We start from the raw sequence: 22,688 nt of genomic DNA, 5'->3' as shown, positions 1-22,688 counted from the left end.
GACGTAACAGTTGTATATGATTAAAAAGCTCCAGGGTTAAGCAAAGAGAGCTTTTTATGGACAAAACAAATAATATTGATTAGTATGAGAGGATATATGTTACACTTATCATCAACAAATCAAGATTCAAGAATGAAAAGTCAAATGATAAAATACATGATTGATTAGTGATAAAAAACTTGAAATAACTTTAGGACCAATTGCAATAGAACTACTTTTCAAAGACAAAATGACTACACATAAAGTTTGGTCAAATGCATGTTCGAACACTCACCATTTTAAATTGATCTTGTCGTACTCTGAAGAATCTTGTGACTTTAAATTTCCATGAATGGACAGAGACATTACCAAATTGGATTTGACAATTCCTAAGTGTAGTTTTAACTTCTTGTTCAAACTCTCCATTCTATTGGTTTGAATTTAAGAAATCCATCAAGCATTTTCATTTTCTTATATGGTAGGCGTATTTTATATAATTTTTTTTATAAGCGTTTGGAACTACCCCAATACATGAGCGAGCATTCCTGAAACGGAATGTCAACCATCAATACTGATTTTGACACTCTAAGCCAGACGTGTTTTATAACATTAATCGGTAACACTTGCAACACATAATAAACCATATTTCCATCTTATGTACACTGATTTACGGCATTAAAATTTTCAAACATATATTAAAGATTACCTAGATAAAAGTTAATAACCGAGATTATATAAAGCGACTATGATCGGTTAAACGCAACTATATAACAAACCGGGTGATATGATGATAATTTCTTATCCTTCAATTGATAAGAACCACACACGAGGCGTTTTTTAATAAACGACAGATCGAAGATTGAAATTGGGATAAAATAGATACTGATAACCCAAGTCTCATCGAAGAAGAAAATACCCATAAATTTACAATGCGGGTTAGTTTCTAAAACACGAAGAACAAAATGAAACAAGTTGAAAGGTAGAACTATAGCCTCCATCAAGATTAATGTAATGAGCTGCAAAAGCCAAAAGCTATACCTTATTATTCCCACCAAAATCAACACCTAAAAAGTGAATACTCTCAAGTTGCAGGGCTAAGTTCACGCTCGATATCCTCCAATGATCAGCCCTTTGTTTCAACAACATTACCGCCTATGTACAGAACAGCAAGAGACAGATGGATGCGAATCCCAGGTACACTTTGCTTATGCCAAATTTGGTTACAACGCTCAAGAAATACAAGCCGATCACGAAGTTTGATATCAGCTCAACAACAATGTAATACCACTTGTAAGCAAAATGTATAAAATACTTGATAAATATTAATCTTGTTGACTGATAAAAGCAAAATCAAAATTAATTACCCAATGCATTCCAAGTGACAAAGCAACTGCCTTTGCTCTGATTCGGGGTGCGAAAATCTCAGGTAGTAGAAGAGCTGGGACGGGGCCCGCACCAAGAGAGAATGACAGCACGTGCCTGTAGAATTAACGTCGATGAATAATGTTTGTCATATAATTAGCTATTCAAAAGGGGGTTGCGGTGCAGCTTGTTGCCCGTTTGCCTGCCACTTTATTGTAATCGTTTTGATTTTAATGAGAAATAGCAAAGATTAAAATTGAAAAAAAAAATTTAGCTAAAAGTAAGCGTGCAAACGAGTCACGCTGCTTGGGAGCTACTCAAGATCGGCTCACTAAAAGCTCGAATTTGATCCAAGCTTAAACGAGCTCAAGATCGAGCCTAAGCCTAGAAAAAAGCTCGTTTAATAAACGAGCCCAAGATTTAGCCTCACTTATTGAGCTCAAGCTGGCTCACGAGCCTAAATGAGCCTATTATTTATATATCTTTTATTTAATATATTAAATATATATTCTTATTTTAACTATAAAGTAATAAAACTATAATAAAAACAACTATATAATAAATATTATGTTATATATAAGAATAATAAGTAAAAAATATTGAAGAGGTATGTACCCGCCTCAACACCGAGCAAGGCGGGTCAACCCACAAGATAAAGACATTATGAAGGCACAAAGCCAAAACCTATGCGCATGGCGCATACAAAACATGCTCAGGCATCATATGCCCAGGCACACATATGCTCGCGCATCACATATGCGCGCGGCGCATCAGCGCGCGGCGCATATCACGTGCTCGTGCATATCACATCTGCCCAGGCACACATATGCTCGCGCATCACATATGCGCGCAGCGCATCAGCGCGCGGCGCATATCACATGCTCGTGCATATCACATCTGCGCATGAAATATCTGCGCGTGAGAATAAAGAGAAGACCTCGCGCATCCTCAGGATGGGCGCATATCACACGTGCACATAATCAACCTCGTCCTTATCCAAATCAGGATTAGGGCAACCTTGATTGTGCACGTCAGACAACCTTCCAGAAGGCATCTTTTTAAGGAATAAGGATATGCTGATGTTGACAGCTGCTAAATGAAAGGTGGACAGCTCAGCATGACTCATGGGTTACCACGTGATTATAACCAATGAAAAAGCACCAGGTGTCTCCGAGGACACGTGGCGCAAATCGATTGGAGGAGGCCAACAAAACCCTAATCTGATCTCAGCTCAATTAGTGGAAACTGTAACATCTGCCCGAATCCGACCCGACCCAGATACCCGTTTTCTGATCCGATTCTTTTTATGATTTAAAAATTTATTTATAATCTTTATAAATCTAACCTTTAATAAATCTTTATGTATATATATATATTTTTAAAATGTTTCTTCCGCCTCTCTTTCCGCCTTCTTTTCCCTCTTGTCGCCGTCCCGCCCTTAAGCCTTGTTTCCCTAACTCCTTGCTTTTCCTTTGGCTCTTCCCGCCTAAGGATGTCTGCGCAGCTCCACGCGCTAAACTCCTTACAAGGAAGCCTGCGTGAAGATTGACTGTTCCTGCGCTACGCGCTAGGTACTATAGTTCTTCCCGCGGCGCGCTAAGAATGATACTTCTCCGCGCGACGCGCTAAGAATTGTAGATCCTCCCGCGGCACGCTGTAAATTTGTAGTTCTTCTCGCAGCGCGCTAAGAATTGTAATTCTTCCCGCGACGCGCTAAGGATTTATGTTCTTCCCGCGACGCGCTAAGGATTTCAGTTGGTTCCGCGACGCGCTAAGAAATGTAGATCCTCCCGCGGTGCGCATGGAAATGTAGTTCTTTCCGCGACGCGTTAAGGTTGTTTGTCTGCCTTCGCGCTCACGCTCTCTTGACCTTCTGTGTCTGCCTTCGCGCACTCAGCTTTCTCGCGCTAAGTCTTGTGTCTTTTATCTTGATTTATCTAGCCGTTTACCTTTGGTGATATCTTATCTTTTGTGCTGTTGACCTAACTTGCTTTGTGTCTGAAAAGTTACTTTCGGCACAGCATGCGCGTCAATCCTATTGGTTGACAGAAAAAGGTGACTGACAATATCTTTTGAGATCTTCTTTTCCTTATCTTGAACAGTGTTTGCCTGACATATCCCATGTGCTGTGAACAGTAACCTGACAGCTTTTTCCCCTTTTCCTGCTGCCATATCTTTTGCTTAGATTTGGTGAGATATTTTCCCCTTTTTCCGGGATTGTGTTCCCTAGGGTTTGCCTATTTATACCCAGCCATTTTCTTAAACATTTCACACACAGACACTTAATCTCTTCTCCTTCTCCCTGCTGAAGATCCTCGCAGCACAGCCGTCAACATAACTCCAGCTCTCCTTGCCTCTGCTTTTCTTTCTCTTCTTTTCTGCCCAGATCTCGGTTAGTAAATGTTTATAATTTGTTTAAGTAAATCGATGCATATTACCTATGGTTAGTTATAATCAAGACACTAAAACCAATCGTTAAACCGATAATCTTATTTATAGGTTAACTTTGCTTGTTTGGTTCTTGCTTTATTTATCTTCATCGCATCTATATCAAGTGAGTAATCTCGTACCTAATCCCTTTTTATCTTTTTAATGTTTTGGGATGTTCATGTGTTCATACAAACTTAGAGTCTTAAAACTTGTTTATGAACTTTAGTCGCGCAGTGTCCCATGTGTTGAGGATGTTTACTTGGCTGTTATTTGTATGTGTGTATCATTAACCGCTTTGTTCGGCCTATTCCGAAGTTTTCATGGATCCATTGGATGAACACGGGAGACCTATCGTTTACGGTTTTCTTTGTTTACACTTGCACAGTATGTTTTCTCGTTTTTGTGCTCAATTGGGAGCACGGATTGAACTATGAGCTATGATCTATCTTAGGCTTGATCACAATCTGATTTCACCCTTGCTAAACTCTAGACATACACATGTTGTGCGCAGATTTACTGTATTGCATTAAACTTGATTTCTCACCAACACGCAAGTGTTTGACGTTTATTTTAACACATGTTCAGGTTTGCAGTAGCTATTTTGGAGCTTGTGGACACGTAGGAAGTTTTCTTTTATTTTGGACCTAGATTAAAATGTATCAAGACAAGTTTATGTTGATCGAATACTTTGCTTTATTATGTAATGATTTTTGTTGATTTATGTTATCTTGTGTTGCGCTGCGCGCGCGCGATAAATGTGTATTAATAAATATTGACACCCAATAGTGTCACGGGTAATGAAACAATATGTGGCGCCCCGATGTATAATCCGCCTTTGGTCGGGGTGTTACAGATTGGTATCAGAGCTCGTTGACTTTAGGATAGGTGGTTAGACGTAACGACCTAGAAAACTTAAGTCCCCTCTCGCGCATGAGAGAAATCTCGTGTTTGCGCGCTTATTGTTAATTACTCGTTATTTATAAATATGCTCGCGCCTGCGCAGTATATGATTTTATGTTTTATTCCGCGATCTTTCGATTTTTATTTATGTTCGTTTGTTGGAATTGAAAATCCGAGAAGTCATGGTGATACATGAATAGTTGACTTTCAATTCCCATTTACTTTATATTTTTTAAGTTGAAGAATGAAAAGTCATGGTGATACATGAATTGTCAATCTCCAATGCTTATTTACTTGTATATTTTATATTGAGGATTGAAAAGTCATGGTAATACATGAATCGTCAATCTCCAATACCCGTTTGCTCGTATATTTTAAATTGAGAATTCGGAAAGTCATGGTGATACATGAATTGTCGATTCTTGATTCGAATTTGTTACCTTTATTAAGTCTGCATATAAAGTCATTTACTTTACCTTAACTTTTGTTAGCAACTAACTTCGCGAAACAAGCTTTAACAAGGTTATACTTTGCGCTAAAACGGTTTCTCGTAACATGATATTAACTAAAACTAGAACTTTTATAGAATGCCTCCACTATCAGCTCGTTATCAGAGGAGAGAAGCCGCGCGCAGACGTAGGCAGCAACGTTCCCAGGAAATGGCCGCCGCAATAGCCCAAGCCTTAAACCAAAACAATATCAACCACTCTGGTTACAACATTAAATCCTTTAATGCGGGTAACCCTCCAAAGTTCACAGGTCTTGAAGGAGCCACCGTAATGCTCCAGTGGCTTGAGAAAATTGAAAACACTTTTCTCCATACCCATTGCCCTCCAAACCAACGAACCTTATACGCCTCAAGTGTCCTGGAATCTAGAGCGCTTACTTGGTGGAACGGAGTAGCTCATGCGCGAGGCGCAGAGGTTGCTACTAGCATGCTCTGGGAGGAATTCAAGGAACTTCTGACGCGAGAATTCTGCCCTCCCAACGAAGTCAAGCGCCTTGAGGAGGAATTCTGGAACTTGAAGCAGTACAGTGGCGAAGCGCGCGAGTACGCGACGCGCTTCCACGAACTAAGTTTGCTTGTCCCTCACCTTGTTACCCCTTCCCGCCGAGCCATCGAAAAAATTTCTTGGGGGTCTTCCCATGGAAATTCAAGATTCTGTATGGGCGAGAAACCCAGTAACCCTCTCTGACGCCATCGAGTTGGCCGCTGTGCTCAGCGACAACCATGTCAGAGCAGGAACCCTGTTCCTGCGGGGAACTGAAAAGACCAAACCCACCAAGACTGACCCAGAACCAACAGAAACCAAGCCAGAACCCTTAAACCATAAACGAAGGCGCAAAACCAATCATCAAGCTTACGCGCTCACTAACCCACTCGTCCAGCAACCCCTTTACCAACCTCCAGTATACGCGCCTAACCCACTGTCTACCTACCCAACTCCCCCTGTAGTCCATAACTATGCCTTAACTAATCCTGCACTCCCTACCCCGCCAACTAAGAAACCCTACACAGGAAATCAGCCCTTCTGCCCAACCTGTAAATTTCATCACCCAACTCAAGCCTCGTGTAGGCAATGTAACCAATGTGGCCGCGCTGGTCACACTGCTGAGTACTGTAGAGTCCCTCCCGCCAACCCAATTGTGCAAACACCACCAACCTACCCGCAGAACCCACAACCAACATACCAGAATCCCCAACCAAGATCGTGCTTTAACTGCGGTGATCCCAGTCATTTCCGGAACGCGTGCCCAAGACTACAAGTACAGATTACGCAAGCGAATCCGGTGAACCAAATTTCGAACCAAGTGACGCGATGACAAACTTTTAATATAACCGCGCACCAAGCGCAAGCGTTTAATGACGTAGTTAATGGTACATTTTTTTTTTTTTTTTTTTTTTGCAGGCATTATGCATCTATACTTTTTGTTACTGGTACCGATAGAAGTTTTATTTTTCACGCGTTTGAGCAGAAGCTCGCGCGACCGCGCATTAACTTGAGGAAAACTTGTTGAATTGGCTAATGACAAAACTATTTTAATAAACTTTATAATCATGGATTGCACGCTTAACCTTAATGAAAACGATTTTTTTTTGATCGACCTTATCCCCGTACCTTTTCTTTGCGCATCCTACTTCGAGATAAATTTCGGGACGAAATTTCTTAAAGTAGGGGAGACTGTAACATCTGCCCGAATCCGACCCGACCCAGATACCCGTTTTCTGATCCGATTCTTTTTATGATTTAAAAATTTATTTATAATCTTTATAAATCTAACCTTTAATAAATCTTTATGTATATATATATATTTTTAAAATGTTTCTTCCGCCTCTCTTTCCGCCTTCTTTTCCCTCTTGTCGCCGTCCCGCCCTTAAGCCTTGTTTCCCTAACTCCTTGCTTTTCCTTTGGCTCTTCCCGCCTAAGGATGTCTGCGCAGCTCCACGCGCTAAACTCCTTACAAGGAAGCCTGCGTGAAGATTGACTGTTCCTGCGCTACGCGCTAGGTACTATAGTTCTTCCCGCGGCGCGCTAAGAATGATACTTCTCCGCGCGACGCGCTAAGAATTGTAGATCCTCCCGCGGCACGCTGTAAATTTGTAGTTCTTCTCGCAGCGCGCTAAGAATTGTAATTCTTCCCGCGACGCGCTAAGGATTTATGTTCTTCCCGCGACGCGCTAAGGATTTCAGTTGGTTCCGCGACGCGCTAAGAAATGTAGATCCTCCCGCGGTGCGCATGGAAATGTAGTTCTTTCCGCAACGCGTTAAGGTTGTTTGTCTGCCTTCGCGCTCACGCTCTCTTGACCTTCTGTGTCTGCCTTCGCGCACTCAGCTTTCTCGCGCTAAGTCTTGTGTCTTTTATCTTGATTTATCTAGCCGTTTACCTTTGGTGATATCTTATCTTTTGTGCTGTTGACCTAACTTGCTTTGTGTCTGAAAAGTTACTTTCGGCACAGCATGCGCGTCAATCCTATTGGTTGACAGAAAAAGATGACTGACAATATCTTTTGAGATCTTCTTTTCCTTATCTTGAACAGTGTTTGCCTGACATATCCCATGTGCTGTGAACAGTAACCTGACAGCTTTTTCCCCTTTTCCTGCTGCCATATCTTTTGCTTAGATTTGGTGAGATATTTTCCCCTTTTTCCGGGATTGTGTTCCCTAGGGTTTGCCTATTTATACCCAGCCATTTTCTTAAACATTTCACACACAGACACTTAATCTCTTCTCCTTCTCCCTGCTGAAGATCCTCGCAGCACAGCCGTCAACATAACTCCAGCTCTCCTTGCCTCTGCTTTTCTTTCTCTTCTTTTCTGCCCAGATCTCGGTTAGTAAATGTTTATAATTTGTTTAAGTAAATCGATGCATATTACCTATGGTTAGTTATAATCAAGACACTAAAACCAATCGTTAAACCGATAATCTTATTTATAGGTTAACTTTGCTTGTTTGGTTCTTGCTTTATTTATCTTCATCGCATCTATATCAAGTGAGTAATCTCGTACCTAATCCCTTTTTATCTTTTTAATGTTTTGGGATGTTCATGTGTTCATACAAACTTAGAGTCTTAAAACTTGTTTATGAACTTTAGTCGCGCAGTGTCCCATGTGTTGAGGATGTTTACTTGGCTGTTATTTGTATGTGTGTATCATTAACCGCTTTGTTCGGCCTATTCCGAAGTTTTCATGGATCCATTGGATGAACACGGGAGACCTATCGTTTACGGTTTTCTTTGTTTACACTTGCACAGTATGTTTTCTCGTTTTTGTGCTCAATTGGGAGCACGGATTGAACTATGAGCTATGATCTATCTTAGGCTTGATCACAATCTGATTTCACCCTTGCTAAACTCTAGACATACACATGTTGTGCGCAGATTTACTGTATTGCATTAAACTTGATTTCTCACCAACACGCAAGTGTTTGACGTTTATTTTAACACATGTTCAGGTTTGCAGTAGCTATTTTGGAGCTTGTGGACACGTAGGAAGTTTTCTTTTATTTTGGACCTAGATTAAAATGTATCAAGACAAGTTTATGTTGATCGAATACTTTGCTTTATTATGTAATGATTTTTGTTGATTTATGTTATCTTGTGTTGCGCTGCGCGCGCGCGCGATAAATGTGTATTAATAAATATTGACACCCAATAGTGTCACGGGTAATGAAACAATATGTGGCGCCCCGATGTATAATCCGCCTTTGGTCGGGGTGTTACAGAAACCCTAGCACTATAAATACAGCATCAACTCCACTTTGATGGACACATTCATACTCAATCATTGGCAGTTACAGGCAGTGATATCACATTCAATCATATTGAATTACATTCACTCACAGTCAGTTACATACAAACACACAGTCTCACAATCAAAGAGTATTCAGCTATTAAGCAATACTCTTGAGATTCCCTTACACACATTATTATCTTCTCCACCATATACTTATTCTCACGCCGGAGGGTTACCCCAAGGAGGACCCCTCTGTCCCTTTCTGAGGGGTAAGTTAACGGCGTTTGTTCATTTTGTAGGTGGAAGAACACGGATCCAGAAGAACCATCGGTGAAATAGTACAATCAAAACCCGAGGAAAGTAGATCTGCTACCAGCGAGTAGATCCACGTTTCTTCATTGGCGCCATCCACTGTTACATCGGCAATCAGATCTCATCAGATCTACATAAAAAAAATCAATCACCATGGTTTCTGGCGTTCGTAACGTTGATCAAGCTCTGGAGGATATTGAGCGTGAGGGTGTTAACGACGAACAGCAGGTTCTGAGGGTTCCGCGTGATTCTACGCGTACCATCAGCAACCGTCCCTTCGTCACAACCCCTCACGGCCAGACTGAAACTCCTCCAGACGATCTCACGTTACAAAATATGGCCGGCGCGAAACTGAAAGGACCAATGGGTCCAGAAGAGGAAACAAATGATCCGAATGAATGGCTCATAAACGAGCAGCGGCGTCTGATGGAAAAGTACAATGAAATGGTCAAACAGAAGAAGCTAGCCGACCAAACACAAAGGCAAACGTTTGATAAGCAGACTTCAAAAAGGTCGCGCGCGCCGGAAGAAGGACATTCTATTCACACTGCACACACTGAGTTCAGTGATGAAGAAGTGCATAGCATGAGGAAGACGCGGGATACTCATGCAGGAGGCTCACAGCTCCGCGCGCCTGTGAACATGGCGCCTGGAGCCAGAGCCGATCTGGATCTGCACATGCCGTACAGCCCACCAGTCAGAGGGCAAGTGGACGTAACCACACCCTACAGACCAGCCATCTTGGTAAAACACTCAAAGTTCACTGCGCGCATCGCGCAGGCTCCCATCCAGCACAAGACCAAGATGCCAAGTGGTTTGGGTAAGTATGACGGCACGACAGATCCAGACGATTTCTTGCAAGGTTTTTACAACACGGGAAACCTGGAGAGTTGGACGATGCCAACATGGTGTCATATGTTTGCTCGCTGCCTAACGGGCGCGGCGCGAGTATGGTTCGAGAGCTTGCCGACTGGGCAAATTGATGGGTTCGAGGAACTATTAGAAAAGTTCCAAGCCCACTTCGTACAGCAGCGCAGGCACACGCGCGATCCTGATGACATCATGCACTGCGTACGCAGGAATGATGAAACGATTGAAGATTACATCACTAGGTTCAATCAGGAGTCTCTGGCAATCGGAGGTATAACCGAGCAACTCCTGCGCGTGGCCTTTATACAAGGCGCGCGCATTGATCAATTACGACGAGCTCTCGTAAGCAAAGATGGCATGCCCACCACGTGGGCCAAGTTAATGGAGGCATCGCGAGTTTTCGCGAGAAATGAAAAACAGATTGCCCAAGATAGGGCAAGAGAAAGAGCGCATCAGGCTGAATCACCGCGCAGCAAAGAGAAGAGGGCCAAACAGAACTCAGTATGGTCCAGGTTGCAGCCAACAAGTTTTTCTTCCGCAGAAAAGCAAGCGCAACCAAGCTCACCCCAGCCCCAAAAAGATGCTCGTAATCGCGGGGGGGGTGACAAGAGGGAGGGCGGCAGAGATCCTAGCAGACCTCTGCCAAGAATATGGACACCCCTCACTAAAACACCTTCACAGGTGTTAAGTACTGAGAATGTTCAATTCAAGCCCCCCAAGCAACTACACTACAAGGGACCGCAAAACAGTGGCAAATATTGTGAATTTCACAGGTCCCCGGGCCACAACACCGACGCATGCCATCATTTAAAGGATGCGATCGAGAAGGATGTAAAATCAGGCAGGCTGGCTCACTTGGTGAAAAACCAAAGAATAGAAGATGAGCAACCGGAAGGAGCCTCTGCCAGCAAGAAATACAAAAGAATCTGTGTGGCTGAGGGGGGACGACAAGGGCAGACGTCAAAAAAGAGAAGCGCGCAAATCCACGGAGATTGGCGCGAGCAGCAAGTCATCTTCCCAAGAATCAGGGGAGGCCCTTCAATAAGCAGTCCTCTCGTCATCACCACACACATTGCTCATTACGAAGTGTCAAAGGTCCTGGTGGACACTGGAAGCGAATCTGACATTATGTATGAGCAATGTTTCAGAAAGTTAGACCCGGCAGACCAAGCGCGGCTCGAAATTGTGAACGCACCAATCTGTGGTGTTTCAAATGAAATCATCCATCCCCTAGGCCAAATTCAGTTTGAACTAACTATGGGGGATGATGAGCACAAGCGAGCCGAAGTTGTCAACTTCTTGGTCTTGCCCACCACGTCATGCCACAATATGATCCTGGGTAGGGGAACGATTGCCCAATTTAATGTTGTACCGTCGCCAGCGCACGGCGCATTGGGGTTCCCTACACCAACAGGCGTAACATTTGTTTACCGCGATCATTTGTGCGCAGTGACAAGTACGCCGCGGGAAGGGAGAATGAAACTTCCAATGGCGGACAATGCGCCAGAGAAGTGGATTTTAAACCCAAAATTCCCAGAGCAAACGGTCACAATTGGCGCTACCATTTCAGACGAAACGAGATTGAGAATGAAAAGGTTGCTCACAAAATACACGTCGGTTTTCGCGTGGCAACACTCCGATATGACGGGGGTCCCGCGAGACCTGGCGCAACATTCTCTTAACACGTTCAAGTCGGTGGAGCCAATTGCTCAGAAAAAGAGAATCATGGGGGATGAAAAGGCGAAGGCCATGAATGAGCAAGTGGAGGACCTGTTGCGCGCAAACATCATCCGCCCGATCCGATACCAGACGTGGGTAGCCAATCCTGTGATGGTAAAGAAAAGCAACGGGTCATGGATGATGTGTATTGACTTCAAGGACCTCAACAAAGCATGTCCGAAAGACTGTTACCCCCTCCCAAACATCGACGCAAAGGTGGACTCCGTGGCGCCATTCAAGCTCAAATGTTTCCTGGATGCCTACAAAGGCTATCACCAGATTCAAATGGCACCACAGGACGAAGACAAGACTGCCTTCAGAACCGACAAGGGTGTTTTTTGTTACACAAAAATGCCTTTTGGTTTAAAGAATGCGGGCGCCACCTATCAGAGACTTATGGATTCGGTTTTCAGTGAACAAATCGGAAGAAATCTAGAAGTCTACGTTGATGATTTGGTGATCAAGAGCAGGGAGGAGCGACAAATGCTCAAAGACATCGAGGAAACTCTTCAGCGCCTAACGGAAGTTAACATGAAGCTCAACCCGAGCAAATGTACTTTCGGCGCGGAAGAGGGGAAATTTCTTGGTGTAATGGTCACTAAGGATGGTTTCAAGGTGAACCCTGAAAAGGTGGAAGCCATCCTTGACATGCCTTCACCATCCACCATGAAGGAGGTGCAGAAGCTGAATGGTAGATTGGTGTCAATCAACAGGTTCCTAGCGAACCACGCCAGCAAATCTACTCCATTCGTTAACACTTTAAGGAACTGCTTGAAGAAGAGCCAATTCAAGTGGACGCCTGAGGCTGAGCAAGCTTTCAGTGAGATAAAAGAATGTCTCATAAAGCTGCCCGCGCTAACAGATCCACTTCCTGGCGAAACCCTTACATTGTACCTGTCAGCTGGAGACCGCGCCATCGGCGCAGTATTATTGGTGGATCGCAAGGGGATCCAAACGCCAATATACTATGTGAGTCGGGTGCTGACAGACCCTGAGACGCGCTATTCCATCATGGAAAAGTTAGTTTTGTCACTAACACACGCGTCGCGCAAGCTCCATAGATACTTCAACGGTCATCCTATTGAAGTTCTGACTGGTTACAACATCCAGCAAGTCTTGCGACGCCCCGCGCTCTCCGGAAGGCTGACAAAGTGGGCGCTAGAATTAGGTGAACACACGATCACCTATAAGCCCCGTCCAGCAATAAAGGGTCAAGTTTTAGCGGATTTCATCACGGAAATCCCAGAGGGAAAGATCGAAGAAGCTCAGCGCGAGGTAGACCCTCCGCGAGCAAATGATGAAGAAGATGTTTGGAGGCTATTCACTGATGGGGCCTCCAACAACGAAGGGTCCGGCGCAGGCCTCAAACTGGTGGACCCTGATAATCATGAATATACTTATGCTATTAGGTTGGACTTCAAGAGTACCAACAATGAGGCTGAGTATGAAGCCCTGCTGGCTGGTCTGCGCATTGCGCGCAAGTTTGGGGTTAAAAAGCTAGAGGCCCATGTTGATTCTTACTTGGTAGCTGCTCAGGTCAACGGCCTATATGACGCAAAGGAGAACACAATGCCTCTATATCTAGAGCAGGCAAAAAAGCTCGTTGAGCAGTTTGACTTCTTCAGAATCATACACATCTCGCGCAGCGAAAACAAGTCCGCTGACGCGTTGAGTAAAATGGCGTCAACTAATTTTGATCACTTTGGCAAAGATGTCAGGGTGGAAGTAATGAGCAGCCCGTCAGTGCAAACGCAATCGGTCCTTGTAATTCATACAACCCCTTCATCCTGGATAACTCCAATAATGGAATTCCTGAAGGAGGGGAAGTTACCGGACGATCGCGCACAGGCGAGGAAGATAAGACACAAGGCGCAGAACTATGAACTACTTGAGGGTACATTATATCGACGCTCTTATCTTGGACCGCTCATGAAATGCCTGGATGCTGAAGAAGCAAGCTATGTGATTAGGGAGATTCACGAAGGAATCTGCGGAATACACGCTGGCCCACGCATGGTGGTTGCCAAGGCAATGAGCACAGGCTACTATTGGCCAGGCATGTACTTGGATGCGCTAAAAGAAATCCAAAAATGCAAGGCATGTCAGAGCCACGCGCCAAACACCATGCGGCCAAAGAACAACTTGATTCCAGTGACCTCCGCATGGCCTTTCCACAAATGGGCCATTGATATTGTGGGGCCCCTGCCGCAAGCGCAAGGGCGAGTGAAATTTTTGGTAGTGGCGATAGACTATTTCACGAAATGGGTTGAGGCCAAGCCACTAGCAAAAATCACAGCTGAGGCGATGAAGCAATTTATCTGGAGCCACATCATTTGCCGTTTTGGCCTTCCTATGGAAATTGTGAGCGACAATGGCAAACAATTCACTGACAGGAAGATATCCAGCTGGCTCAAAGAATTGCACATCAACCAAATCTTCACTTCGGTCTACCACCCTCAAGGGAATGGCCAAGTGGAGCGCGCGAATCAAAGTTTGTTAAATGGGCTGAAGAAAAGGTTGGAGGGAGAATCCCATTCTTGGGTCGAAGAGTTACCTAATGTCCTGTGGGCGCACAGGACATTAAGCAAAACTAGCAATGGCGAATCCCCGTTCAGCCTAACCTATGGGACAGAGGCTATGATCCCAGCAGAAATTGGATGCCCATCCCATAGGGTACTCATGATGAGCAAGACTGATAACGAGCGCGAAAGAAGATTGGACCTCAACTTGCTTGAAGGACGCAGAGAAGCGGCTATCATTAATGAAGCCAAATACAAGAAAAAGCTGGAAAAATATTATAATCAGCGCGTTAAAGAATGCCACTTCAAGAAAAATGATTTTGTCCTTCGAAACAATGAAGCTAGCCGCGCGATAGCCCCAGGAAAAATGTCCCCCAATTGGGAGGGACCTTATCAAATTTCAGAAGATTTGGGGAAAGGCGCGTACACTTTAAAAGATTTGAATGGAAAAAAGATACCGCGCGCGTGGAACGCGGCACAGCTTAGAAAATGCTTCATGTAAAAGTTCAAATATGTAATCAAGGCTTTTAAGCCATCATGAATGATGATTCGCGCTATCTTTCAATATTTGTTCTATTACCTTTGCATACATGTTTCACACTTCCTTTATTAATTTGGAGCAATATGACAACACTATATTGACTTCAAAAACAAAATAAAACGAAGTCAAACATACATGCGCGAGCCTTAGCTCAAACGCGTTAACGAGTCTTAACTCTAAAACGTCAGGGCCTTAGCCCAAACCTACGAGCCTTAGCTCAAACACGTTAATGAGTCTTAACTCTAAAAACGTCAGGGCCTTAGCCCAAAACAAAGAGCCTTAGCTCAAAACACTCACAAACATCCATCTTACATCCCGCGCAGCCTGATCATAAAAATCCTTAAACACAACTTAGGCAGAGTACATGCCATATCATAGTTGTTAAGGTCTCAGGTCGAGGTCGCGCGAGGAATCATAGTGGATATCTGAGTAACACATGCTGACATGTAATGGCTAAAACTCATACTTCCATATAAAAACCGCGCGACAACGACGCGCAGAAAAGGAATTGTGAAAAGTTATCGCGCATGTCGGCATAAACAAGATACTGCGAAACCACTTACAAAATAGGACTATGGTTAAGTGAATAATTTCCTTACAACCTTGCTCTTATTTTAACGTGCAAGCATATCTTATATCTATACAAGCAAACATGAAGAGATGAATGGAAATGCGCAAGATGTGAAAAAGAGAAAACAAGTTTCATTCCATAAAATTGAAATTTACAAGTATGATGAGTTACAAATTACAAGTACAAAAAAAAAATAATAATAAAATAAAATAAAATTTGATGAAGGGCTTCTCAAGTCTCCACGTCGACGTCAGCCGCTTCATCACCCTCATCATCTCCCTCAGCATCTGGCGCGGCCTGCTCCTCATCTCCGAACTGACCATAGTCAAGTTCTTCCTCCTCATTGGAGTCTTCTATCACGACGGTGTCAGGAGCAGATTCTTTCGCAGCGCCAGAGCCGCTGGCAGGGGCAACATCCCCCGCGCCACCATCATCGCTACCAGCCCTCTCGCATTCATCGAGCAACTTCTTTAGCGCGCCGAGGTCGGGCTGGTCAGCAAGCGCAGCTATCTGCAAATCATTAGGAAAATATTGAGTACAAAACACTTGGAAAATTAGTCAAATAAAACTCATTAAGGTCAAGGTACCTGCATAAGGATGGGGATGGGAGTATTCATATACTTCTCCCCCACCGCGGCCATGTCCGCGCAGGCCGCGTCGCTCTTGTAAGGGTACTCGGATGGGTTCTTCTTCAACATGCCGTATTCATACCCATCCGTAAACCCTTCAGCTCGACCCACCAAGCGCGCGGCAGCATTGCAGTCCATCACAAGGGCCTGAAACTCGGCGGAATATTTCATCGCCAAAGCGCAACGAGTCATGCCCTGTGACACCAGCCATTGGCGATCCTGCGCGAGGCCAGCAACAGACGTCTCGAGGGCAGGAACCTGGGAGTTTAATAACTCAACAGTTTCCTTGGTCTTTTTTAGCTCCTCTTTATCAGACGCTGCTGCCGCCAAAATTTTTTCTTTCTCCGCCTGCGCAGCATCAAGTGCTTCCTGGCTGGACGCTGCCGTCGCCAAGGCCTCATCTCTATCGGCCTGCGCGGCCGCCAACTTCTTCTTCAGGCGCGCAACCTCGCTCTCCAGTGATGATTTCTCAGTGATACTCTGGACGATAGCTTGGTCACGCGCCTCAGCCTGCTGTTCCAAGACACGCACTCTCCGCGCGTACTTGGCAACTTCGGCCTCCGCCACCTGCTGCTTCTCCCGCGCAGCTTGGAGCTCATGCCCGCGCTTAATAAAGGCGGTGTTGGCACTTGCTCGGTTTTCGCTGAGCTCCGCCTGGAGTTTCTCAGCTCGTGCGCGAGCATCAGAAAGGTTCCAGGCGGCCACCTTAGCCTCTCGCTGGGCTTCCACAAGAGCATCGCGTACTTTAATATAATCACGACGAAGCTCTTGGGAAGCAGCAAAGAAAGCCGACCCAGCGAAAATATGGTCGTTCAACAAGTCCGCGCGGGTGCGCTCCTCCTGATACCTCCTTTCAGTAGGAGGCACGGCATGAGCCCAGAAGTCCTCGCATACGCCCATGGATTGGAAGGAACTGTCTTCATTAATATTCCATCTCGGGCGGTAAACGTGGTCACCTTCCTGCAAAACACAAGAAATGTTCTAAGTCATAAAACATACTTATATGGAGGTACGCGCAGCGGAGCAACAAATTAAAACATACCTGCGGGGATGAAGCAGAAAAGTCAGCGCCAGCCCCACCAGAAGTCTGCGCTGTGAACTCTTGTGGCATCGCAGGGCTGGCGCGGTCTCCCAAGGAGTCTTCAGCTTGAGCCCCCTTATCCTCCTCATCTTCTTCAATAGGCCTCTTCTCCTGCGACCTGGAGGGCTCCAAACCAGTCTCGCGGGGAGGGCTGCGTGTAGGAGGAGGCGAGGGAGGTCTCGACGCCGCCAGTTCGGCGCGCAATACGGTTTCCTGCTCCTTGGTAATCCCAATAAGGGGAGACTCAGCACTAGCAGGAGCAGGAGCAGAACCAGCGGCGCCGGCAACGGCGCCAGGAGTGTCACCAGCAACTTGTGCGCCAGCTACAACTCCTATGAACAAATCAACAAGGAAAAATGGTTTATGACTAATCCAAAAGAAAATTTCAGAAGACAAATGTGCAAAACATACCTTGGCGCAATTCTGTTCGCGCGGCGAACATCGCCATAAAGTTCATTATACCCTTTTCAGAGGGTAGAACAGGGGACTTCGAAGCAGCCCCCGGCGCAGCCGTAGCACCTTGTGGCGCCTGCGGCTGATCTGCTACCGTCGCCGGTCCTGCAAACATTCAAAGGTGCAAAGGTTTAATAACAATTCAATCAGATGAAGACAAGCAAAGTATACCTGTTGCAGGCGCGGCACTGCTTCTCTCTTCAGCCGCGCGAACGGAGGAGGTGACGCCACCATACCTCAAGTGGACAGGAGGTCTGCCCACTCTCACAGGCAGGGAAGCTAAAGAAACCTTGGTGGTAAACACCTGGGTTTCCTTAGGTCCCTTCGTTTGAGCATGGGGATGAGCGACAGGGGTGTCATCTTTCTTCTGTTTCTTACTGGCCCCTGCGCCAGATTTCCCCTTAGCTTTGCGTTTTAGTAGGGGCGCCTCCTCTTCCTCCTCCTCCTCTTCCGCGAGCTCCAGCGCATAGTTTTCGAGCGCATCTGCAAAAACAAGGAACAGAATTGTTAATAAACTTTGGTATTCTAAAGGAATAAGCATAAGTGCGAAGGCTTACCAGGCGCGTCGCTATCAAAGTCAAATTCCAGATCCACTGGGATGAACATGTCATCGAAGCGATCTGGGAAACCAACCTCCCCAGCGCCAAGCGCGACGGAGCCACCCTCCACTTGATCATCATAGGCGGCGTGGATATAATCCTTGGTGACTGCGCAAAAACAAGTCAAGTGATATCAGCAAAACAATTATGTTCGCGCAGAAAAATAAATAAAGCAATGAAATAAACTTACATAACCCGTCGACTTGGATTACGGGCTCAAGCGCGCTGTCAGCCCACAGCTTACTCATGCCGACCCCCACCAGCGCCTCCTCGCGAATGCTCTTGGCGGGGGATGGTTCAGTGGTCAGCTTATTAACCCAGGAGCCAGTTGGGTTCTTGAGGACACCCTCATCCGCAGGCGCAGAAGAGGTAGAGCGCATGGTCATACGGATGGGGATCACACCAGCCCTTATGTAAAAGAACCTCTCAGACCAGTCATGAAGGCTCTTGAATGAAACAGTGGAGCACTTCACCTTCTGACTGCGAGGAATAAAAGAGAACCAATTGTCTTGGATCTTGGGCTTGTAAAAATACTGAAAGCGCCGAGGAGTGGGCTCCTCGCGCTTGGATTTGCACATGAACTCAAAGTGAGTCACGCGCACGAGTCCAAACGGATGGACTTGGGATATATGAATCCCATAGAACTTCAGCAGTGCACCCACAAACCTTGTTATCGGGAGACGAAGGTTGCAGTGGGTGAAAAAATGGCTATATAGGGATATATAGCCGGCAGGCAGGTCCGCCGCCGTTTGCCCGTCCCCAGGCAACATGCAGCCAAACAGGGTGGGAAAGCCCTGAGAGGCGATAAGGCTGTCAAGATCAGCCTGCCTCAATTTGCAGGGGATTTCATTCCACCTCCTCACCACCTTGGTCCTCCTTACCTCCTCCGATGAGCCCTCAGCAACCTTCTTCCCCTTTCCTTTCTTCTTCAACGTCGACATCACTACGGATTTCACGCGGCGTTTTCGAGAAACGATTGAGGTGATCGACGGGTTTGAGGAGTCCGAACAATCAGACATACAACTGAAAATCAAACGGAAACTTCTGAAGAACAGATTTTTGGGAAGCAGAAAAAAGGATAATCAGAAGACAAAGAAAGAAAAGCTTAGAAGAATAAGCAAGAAGGTGAAGGATAAAAACTCTAAGGGTTGGCTTTTATAGGCCCAGGAGAGAGAAATTTTGATGATGAACGGACTTCACGCGCCCCCACTCGCGGGTCTTGGCCAATGCGAGCGTCACACGTGTCCCTGACACTGTGTGAGGAGACATGAAAGGAAACTATACGGCTGCTGCCAGAGTTCACGTGCCCCCACTCGCAGGAACGGACCAACACGAGCGCGACACGTGTCCCTGACAGCATGTGAGGGGACACGAAAGGCAACTGTAGCACCTCGAGCACACGAAATGTCTGACACGTCTCCATCACTGACCCACGTCAGCAACCGTCACGTACACAGACGATTCGTTTTCAACCGAATGGATAGAACTTCACGCAATGATGGAAACAACCAAGAAAACGAAAAAAAAACCCGTTAAAAGACCGAATCAGTAAGTCTAATATCTATCTTACCGCGCTCGCGCGAGATAAGACACACATTAGACTGGGGGGGCTTGAAGAGGTATGTACCCGCCTCAACACCGAGCAAGGCGGGTCAACCCACAAGATAAAGACATTATGAAGGCACAAAGCCAAAACCTATGCGCATGGCGCATACAAAACATGCTCAGGCATCATATGCCCAGGCACACATATGCTCGCGCATCACATATGCGCGCGGCGCATATCACGTGCTCGTGCATATCACATCTGCCCAGGCACACATATGCTCGCGCATCACATATGCGCGCAGCGCATCAGCGCGCGGCGCATATCACATGCTCGTGCATATCACATCTGCGCATGAAATATCTGCGCGTGAGAATAAAGAGAAGACCTCGCGCATCCTCAGGATGGGCGCATATCACACGTGCACATAATCAACCTCGTCCTTATCCAAATCAGGATTAGGGCAACCTTGATTGTGCACGTCAGACAACCTTCCAGAAGGCATCTTTTTAAGGAATAAGGATATGCTGATGTTGACAGCTGCTAAATGAAAGGTGGACAGCTCAGCATGACTCATGGGTTACCACGTGATTATAACCAATGAAAAAGCACCAGGTGTCTCCGAGGACACGTGGCGCAAATCGATTGGAGGAGGCCAACAAAACCCTAATCTGATCTCAGCTCAATTAGTGGAAACCCTAGCACTATAAATACAGCATCAACTCCACTTTGATGGACACATTCATACTCAATCATTGACAGTTACAGGCAGTGATATCACATTCAATCATATTGAATTACATTCACTCACAGTCAGTTACATACAAACACACAGTCTCACAATCAAAGAGTATTCAGCTATTAAGCAATACTCTTGAGATTCCCTTACACACATTATTATCTTCTCCACCATATACTTATTCTCACGCCGGAGGGTTACCCCAAGGAGGACCCCTCTGTCCCTTTCTGAGGGGTAAGTTAACGGCGTTTGTTCATTTTGTAGGTGGAAGAACACGGATCCAGAAGAACCATCGGTGAAATAGTACAATCAAAACCCGAGGAAAGTAGATCTGCTACCAGCGAGTAGATCCACGTTTCTTCAAATATATAAAAATTAATATATAAATAGTGAAGGAGCCAAGCTAAAGCTTTAGAACTAGAGCTCAAAACAAGGGGAACCTGAGCCCAGCTTGGCTCATTAAAACTCCTAGCTAAGGTTGAGTTGATTGAACATACAAAACAGTCCCGATAACAGCAAGTGGTCCAGAATACGGTGCCAAAACTTTCCAAGTGAAAGACAGTGAGAGCAGCAACATTGAAACAGCCTTGAAAAAAAAAACAATTATTACAAAATGTAGAATATATTTTGAGATATAATAAGGCATAGCAATATATTATACCATTCCAGAAAAGCTTGTGATCAGAAGACTTTTCCTTCCTTGTTTGTCCATCAAAGAAGACGCGATCATTGTGCCTGAAAATGCAATGAAATCACGATATTGTCAGTTACAAGTTATAACTGTCAATCGGAAAGACTGTAAGCAAAAGGGCGACCGACCAAACACATTTGCAGCCCCAACAAGAGCACTGGCTGCCACATCAGATGCAACTCCTGCTGTCCGGAACACAGAGGTTGAATAGTAAACAACAGCATTTATTCCAGCCAGCTGTTGGAATAAGAAAAGAGCTGCACCAACACTCACAACTGCCATACACATATATGTCAATATCACATTGAAGAGGTAGGTCCCAGCAGAGCCCAGTTGGACCCGCAGGACTCACCTCAAACAGGGACGTCTGCGCAGAAACCAACTGGATCCGCAGGACCAACCATGCTCAGAGACGTGACGTCCTTACGCGCAGTACGCAAGCTGGTCCCGCAGGAAATGCCTCCCAATGGTGAAGGACTCCGCCTGTCCCCGCAGCCTCGGATACAAGCCATTGGGGAAGGCCACCCGCGCAGCAAGGCTACACGCACAAGGCACTTAGCTCTCAATCGTTCAGTGTCACCTGAAGGAATGAGCGAAGCCGGGAACAATCCCGCACAAGGGCGGGAGGGGGAATACTCCCGCCCAAATAAGCCAGTCCGTACGATACAGGAAGATCTTCTGTACTGTACCTGACGAGGTATGGGAAAAAGATCTGACTAAAGATACGACAGCTTATAGACAACAGTATGGCGAGCAGCATGCTCCTACACTGTATGTCACTGTTAGCCGCTGCCTACTCACCAACTCTTGTCATACCACGTGCGTAGCTGACAGTTGGTGGAAAAGGAATAGTATACAGCAGGCCTGGTCGCTATCAGCCGCTACCTACCCACCAACTACCAGCAGGGCACGTGCGTAGGCTACTGTTGGTGAACAGGAACACTGTTGCAGCCGGCCATACCTCCTTGGAAACCTACCTTCGGCTATAAATACCACAAATGGTATGACCATCTCATCTTATCTTGTATGATCATATCTTATCACATTATCATCATATTATACCTGATATCTGCTCTAGCAATCTCTTAATATACTTTTATATTTAAAGAGCAATCTAGTCTGATTCTCACGCCGGAGGGTGGTCACAAGGAGGAACCCCCCCTTCTCAGTGACGAGCTCACGGTGTCTGTTTTGCAGGTTATCAGAAGAACCATCTTCCAAGGGTCTAACCCCTCGTGGGAAACATCTAACCCCCAGGTTACCAGTAATCTGTCGTGGGTCAGGTTAGTGTTTCTTCATTGGCGCCATCCGTGCATAAAGCTAGAACTACATTTTTCCAGCCCAAAAGGTGTAAACCAAAATAATCGACCTGCAAATAACTGACATAACCGAATCCAGCCCAAAACCAACGGTTTCGTTTTATGTTTTTCTAAAAACCGAATTTCTGGTTTGGTTTCAGTTTTGCGCGCACCAAAAACCGAAATAACTGACTTTATAACCGAATGGAACCCGA

The 22,688-nt window shown here is 45.5% G+C and overlaps 1 protein-coding gene across 1 annotated transcript; it reads right to left on the bottom strand.

Moving 5' to 3' along the window:
* Positions 1–797: 797 nt before the first annotated feature.
* LOC143626375 (plastidic glucose transporter 4-like) lies at positions 798–21,463 on the bottom strand. The gene is made up of 5 exons (XM_077096492.1): positions 21,304–21,463; positions 21,146–21,219; positions 20,982–21,070; positions 1,345–1,458; positions 798–1,243 (listed from the first exon to the last, which is right to left on the bottom strand). Exons 1-5 carry the CDS (start codon positions 21,461–21,463, stop codon positions 1,132–1,134), a joined length of 549 nt encoding a protein of 182 aa, XP_076952607.1. The 3' UTR covers positions 798–1,131.
* Positions 21,464–22,688: the final 1,225 nt, after the last annotated feature.

The sequence above is a fragment of the Bidens hawaiensis genome, unplaced genomic scaffold (assembly GCF_021521415.1).
Source record: "Bidens hawaiensis isolate Kalapana, Puna unplaced genomic scaffold, B.hawaiensis_p1.1 tig00004357_1, whole genome shotgun sequence".
In the NCBI taxonomy this organism is placed as follows: Eukaryota; Viridiplantae; Streptophyta; class Magnoliopsida; order Asterales; family Asteraceae; genus Bidens; species Bidens hawaiensis.
The sequence above is the reverse complement of the archived record's forward strand: the minus strand, read 5'-3'. Positions and strand labels throughout refer to the sequence as shown.

Excerpts from the sequence above, each read along its gene's own strand:
- LOC143626375 (XM_077096492.1), bottom strand. The coding sequence starts at position 21,463 with ATGTGTATGGCAGTTGTGAGTGTTGGTGCAGCTCTTTTCTTATTCCAA. Across the intron at positions 1,459-20,981 it reads GCTGTTATCGGGACTGTTTT|GCACGTGCTGTCATTCTCTC; the intron begins GTATGTTCAATC and ends TTAATTCTACAG. Across the intron at positions 1,244-1,344 it reads TTGTCACTTGGAATGCATTG|GATATCAAACTTCGTGATCG; the intron begins GGTAATTAATTT and ends TGTTGTTGAGCT.